The sequence below is a fragment of the Elephantulus edwardii genome, unplaced genomic scaffold, assembly GCF_000299155.1.
Source record: "Elephantulus edwardii isolate Elephantulus edwardi_28Jun2011 unplaced genomic scaffold, EleEdw1.0 scaffold00090, whole genome shotgun sequence".
NCBI lineage: Eukaryota > Metazoa > Chordata > Mammalia > Macroscelidea > Macroscelididae > Elephantulus > Elephantulus edwardii.
In genome coordinates, this window is record NW_006399840.1 from 506,230 (window position 1) to 512,229 (window position 6,000).

General features: G+C 42.5%; 1 protein-coding gene across 2 annotated transcripts in view; it reads right to left on the reverse strand.

Annotated features, from left to right (window-relative positions):
* Positions 1–6,000, reverse strand: part of LOC102845045 (protein phosphatase 1 regulatory subunit 12B-like) — a 121,754-nt gene that overhangs the window by 114,999 nt on the left and 755 nt on the right. For both annotated transcript variants that reach the window (XM_006890531.1, XM_006890530.1), the window contains exon 3: positions 3,395–3,436. In XM_006890531.1, coding sequence (XP_006890593.1) covers positions 3,395–3,436 — 42 coding nt within the window. The remainder of the gene's footprint in view (positions 1–3,394; positions 3,437–6,000) is intronic.

The following is a 6,000-nucleotide window of genomic DNA, read 5'->3' on the forward strand; positions in this document are numbered from 1 at the left end:
CACATCTGTCAAAGAGCTGCTAAGACTTCTAATTATTCATTCACTGTCAGTCTCACTGGCTCATGAATTTATCAAGGAAGGATGGGTTTTGACTAAAACTATGTTCCACACAAGGTTTAAGGAAAGTCTCAAACCTTTCAAGTGGTGTTCCTCAGTGTTGCCAGCACTGTATATGCTGTTTCTTCTCTATCTTACACATACTCTACTGTTAATAAATATCAGAGTCACTCTTGGTCATAAATTCTATGTGTGTGTGTGTGTGTGTGTGTATAAAGTTTGCTACATTTCTAACTTCAAAAGCTCAAACTCATTGCTGTTAAGTCAAGAAGGTTCTGACTCATAGCTGACCCTGCATAACCCCACTGGGTTTTGGAGTCTGTTAGTTAATACCACAGGAGGAGACTTGCCATCTTTCTCCTCCAGAGTGGCTGGTAGGTTCAAGCCACTAGAGAGGCTCAACCTCTGGGGGAGCTCTGGTGGCCTACTGGGTAAAAGAGGTGCCCTGCCAATCCAAAGGCAGGCGGTTCGAATCTATCAGTTGTTCCATGGAGAAAGATGGATGACTCTCCCTGTGCAATTTATAGCCTCTTAAAACCAATGAGAAAGTCAGCTGTGAGTCAGTTCTGACTTAGGCACATAACAACAGCAGCTCCTTTTTTTTCTGGTTTGTGTTGCTTTCTCATTCATAGCTGACCCTCCAGCTGGTTTCCAAGGCTATAAAGTCTTTCTCCCTCAGAGAGGCTGGTGGATTCAAGCCACCAGAAAGAGCCTTGGCTGCTGTGTTAGCAGGGCATCTCTATAGCCTACACCACCAGACTTCCCTTTTTCCTATCCTAAGAACATTAGATTAAAAAAGAAAAAGAAAGAAAACAGATAATGAATAATAGCAGTTAACAGATAATCCAGTTAAACAACAGAAAAATCTTTAACCACACTATTATTACAGATATATAGGACAGAGATTAAAAATCTCCTTGGGACATCTTTAAGAAGGAAAAAGATAATTACATGTTTGGAATCATTTTCACTTTGACTAGAGGCATAAGATACAGATAATAAGCATTGGTGTTTCTTTTATACTCTTAAAATTTTTTATTACTACTGCATGGTTCCATATATATGAAGCTCAAGAACAAACAAAAGAACTAACCTATGGTGTCTCTTGCAACAGGAAATTGAATAGGGGCACTAGGGAACTTTCTAAGGTGACAGAAAAGTCTTTATCTTGATTTGGGTGGTGGTCATACCCATGCACAGAGCTGTCAAAGCGCCTAAAATGATTCAATAAAGATCTGTTCATTTCATTGCTTGTAAATTTTAGCTTAGTTTAAAAAACTGGATTTCGGGGTCTTGAGCTGAGTTAGCTTTAAAAAGAATAGACCCGTCACTCTTAAAGAGCAAGTCAAAAACATAATAGGAGTTTGATGTGACCAAGACAATAGAGATCATTCATTTTACAGAATCAAAACCCCAAACAACATAAAAGACAAGACTGCTGTGACCCTAAGCCTACCGCCTCACGGCGACACCTAACAACGCATCCTTGGGCCGGCTCAGCTAGTCTGCCTGCCCCAATTCTGCTGCCCGGTGGGCGGACTTGGAGCTGTAGAACTGCAGCAGTGAAAACTGGGCCAGGACCAGGTAGGCTGTGCTGTGGACCCATAGATAACGGCATCATGCTCGCATGAGTCAGCAAAAGGGTTCAAGACAAGGAAAACCGTTAACAGTCTGACCAAAATAAATGAAAGTGATAATGCAAACAAACAGAAGGCTTTTCCAAAAAGGATGCCTCATCTTATGCCTAATCCAAACCAGTCTTCCATTCTCCAGTGCTGGATGGGCTGGGAAATGACTCCAACTTGGACCAACTCTGACTTGGAACAACTAGACGTAAATATCTACTCTGACTTCTCTGCATAAATGCAAAATCACCAGTCTAGAGACAAGAGGCCTTTTATGCTTCCCTGAGATGCACACAGGAGTCTGTGTGACGTCCGATAAACAATGGCTGCAAGTACCGGGAGGAGGGGAATATTTTTCAGCCTGACAAACGACTCGCATGTCAATCCTCAACAGGCTGCTTTTCCTCACCAATCAGAAAGTCTTTACTTTTAAATGACATTCTCTGTGAAGTCCCACCTGGAGACAATTTTCTTAATTTTTGTTTTTTGGTACATTAGGCTACAATTTTTCAACATTTTTTCCAAGTAGTTTAGAAATGTAAAGACAAAGATTTCCACTGACAGAAGATATTCCATGGTGGCTGGCTGACTGCAGCTCTGTGCCTTTGGGGTTGCAGCACAACTTCTTACCACTAGGCCACCCGGCTCCCTGCCTTATCCTGAAGAAAACAACTTAGTCTCTTAAGGACAAATACTGCATAAGACAATTATGTAAAAATAGAAGGATAACTGAGCAAGGTGTGTAAAATGTATAGAAGGTGAAGGGGGAAGAGTAAGGGGAAAGAGGGAAATAACTGCGATAACAAAAGTTAGTGGGCAGATGGAGGGAGTGAAGGAATTGGAAAGATTCAATAGGGACTTGATAAGATAGGGTAATGATAGGCATGGATCAATAGTAATTAATTAGAATAAAATGTGTATGAGTTCTTTCATAAAGCACAATGTTCTTGAATGAAGCACAATATAAATGCAAGACTGTATAAATAAAAATTGACATGCATGAAACACAATGTATATGGATCACTGTATGTAAACCGATAAAAGTATGAGAAAGAAAAAAAAGAAAAATATTCCATGTTTCCAAGACGGTCCTGGTCATAATTCCTTTTACAGATGAAACGGTATGTATATCCCCAGCCCTCATCTACACCCCCCAAAGAGCTTGGTGGTTATGCACTTGGCTGCCAGCTAAAAGGTCAGTTGTTCAAGCCCTCCAGTCACTCCACAACAATACAATGCTATGGGCAAAATTTCAAATGATCCAGGAAGCATCAAAAGGAGATAGAAAGGATACACAAAGTCATTGTATCAAAAATAACTGGCTGATATGGGATCATTTCTGGAAGCAGCACATGATCAACAGGAACGAAGCGGATAATGTCTCAGTTCAGTGGCTTTCACATTTTTGAGATGCTTATGGGAGCCTGGGATTTCCCCCCCCCCCTTCATCAGAAAAGTTAGAATCAGACTTTTCAATGGAGAAAAAAGCAAAAGAAATGTGCTCAAGAGCACAGGTATTGTTACATAAGAAAATTGCATCACCAACTGCCATGTTTCTCAGAGGAAGTCCATCTCTAAACTCTTCCTTGACCCAACATGGTCCTAAGTTCACAGAGAAATGTGCATAGGGTTTACTTTTTCCTCTCTTAAAATTATAAGCACAGAGCAAGGCTGAGCTCTCAGGAGACATGCCTCACTGGCTTGTCACTTACCAAAGCCTCTTTCACCTCTTCAGAGACATCAGTCTCATCATCCTGAAAAGAAAAGAGGAAGGGAAACAAGAGGATCATAGTTACAGACATCCTTGAAAGCAACAAGGTCAGCTCTCATCAATTATGCATCCTGGCATTTCAAACATGAGTGATGAGATGCTCTGTGACAACTGCTTTTAACAGCTAACACAGGCATGCAAGTTGTGAACATCCCTTTAGTTAAAAACATCAAGACCCACAGTGGGACGGGGTAGACACTCTTCAAGAGTGAGTTTATTTCTGTCAAGAGTGGTCAGTCTACACCGCACTGTAATAATGAAATAAACTTTTATATAAATAATTTCAAATCAATGACTCTTATTTCTTTTATCATAGGGTATTCATCTAATTTTTAAATGAATCATTGGTAACCAGGGACCTTTACTCAAGTTAACTGGGTGGCTGATTTTTTTTTATTTATTTACTGAGTTTTTTGTTTTTTTCATTTGTGTGTGTGTACCGTCAAATCAGATCTGACTGGTACAGGAGGGGATTGTTCCTCCTTCTCCAGCAGAGCATCTGGTGGTGAATCGCACACCTCCAGGATTGCAGTGCAGCTTCTTGCCACTAGGCTACCAGAGCTCGCCAATTTACTGAGATTTTAATGAAAGTTTATAGAGAACTTGGATTTCCATCCATTCATTTTTGCACATTTTCCTCCCTGCCCCTACGCACCCCAAAGTTCACTTTTTTCTTTGGAAAAAAAATTCTTTCTTTGTTATACAGAACCAATGCCCTGTCCCCCCCTCTCCCCCAGTCCACTTTACTATGCAACTCTTATTCTGGACTCTTGTCATGCCAATAATACCTCATCATAATTTTAAAATGCAAATAGCAAGGTTGAACAAAGATTTAGTGGAACAAGATACATGTTCATTTTACTGTTGTTATGTACCATCGAGTCAGAACCGACCCACAGCTGACCCTCCAGCAGGTTTTCAGAGGCAGGAAGTTGCACAGGCAATTGTCCACCTTTGTCCTGAGGAGCAGCTGGTGGATTCGAATTGTGTGCTTTCGGCCGACAGCACAGCCTCTTAGCACTAGGCCGCCAGAGCTCGCAAGAACCAGATAGGAAGGAAGCTCTAGGAAAGCACTGCATGTTTGTAATTAGTAAACACTGGTGTTAACCATCTTTAGTCTGAAGTCAAAATTAATCTGTGTTGAGGTTTTCTCTATATATATATCCTGCTCTTCCAAAAAAGGAGTAAAATAGAGTCAAGTGAACTTATTACTAGTAGAAAGGCGTTATGCTTGGAAAAAAGAGGAAAACTCCTACGGAGATTAATGACATGTGGCTGAACAACAGGCTGAAGCCCAGCAGAGACGTGAGGATGGTGCAGGACCAGGCCGGATTTGTTCTGTTGTACGCGGGTCTCTATTAGTTGGAACTGACATGATGGCACCAATGTAGATTTTAAGTTCTTAAAAACCTTTATTATTGTTGTTATGTGCCATAGAGTGGGAACACATTCATAGCAGACCCTCAACGGGTTTTTAGAAGCAGTAAATTGCACAGGAGGAGACTTCCCATCTTTCTCCTGTCATGTAGGAAGCAACTCATAGCTGATCCTCCAGTGGTTTTCAGAAGCAGTAAACCACACAGGAAAAGACTGTTTCTCTTTCTCTCATGGAACAGCTGGTGGTTTTGAACTGTGTGTCTTTGGATTGGCAGTACAACTCCTTACCACTAAGCCACAAGTGCTCCCTTAAAGGGTGAAGACTATGGTGGTATACTGGCAAGAGGCTGTACTGAACTCCTGAATGCACACAGTTCAAGTCCACCAGGTGCTCTGCAAGAGAAGGATGGGCAATCCTCCCATGCAATGAAAACCCACCAGAGGGTCAGCTATGAGTGGTTCCAACTTGACGGTACACAACAATGATATATAATCAACAAGGAGCTTCCTTATGGGGGATATTGGAGAGGGCTAATTAATTAACAGAGAGCTCCAGTGGCATAGGGTTAAGGAGTTGTGCCGCCAACCCAAAGCCAGGCTGTTTGAATCCACCAGCTCTTCTCAAGGAGAAAGGTGGACAATCTCCCCTCGTGTGATCAATAGCCTCTGAAAACCCACTGGAGGGTCAGCTCTGAGTCAGTTCTGACCTGACGGCACATAACAATCAATTAACCAGGAAGGAAACTTGACAAGCATAGTCACTTGTTATGAGTTGTTTTTTTTTTCCGTTGGTTTTTTTTTTCCATTCTGCACCAATTATTACTAATTACCTCTTATCTAAGCTAAGGGAGCTCTGGTGGTCTGTCTGTAGGGAGTTACAGTGCCATCCCAAACCCTGTGTCTCTACAGGGTGCGTGAATCCACGAGCTGCTCCACAGGAGAAAGATGAGCCGTCTCCTCCCCTGAAATTTAAAGCTCTGGAAACTCAGTGGAGGGTCAACTCGGAGTGGAGGGTCAGCTCCAAGTGGAGGGTCAGCTCCGAATGGAGGGTCAGCTCCGAGTGGAGGGTCAGCTCCGAGTGGAGGGTCAGCCCGGAGTGGAAGGTCAGCTCCGAATGGAGGGTCAGCCCGGAGTGGAGGGTCAGCCCGGAGTGGAGGGTCAGCTCCGAGT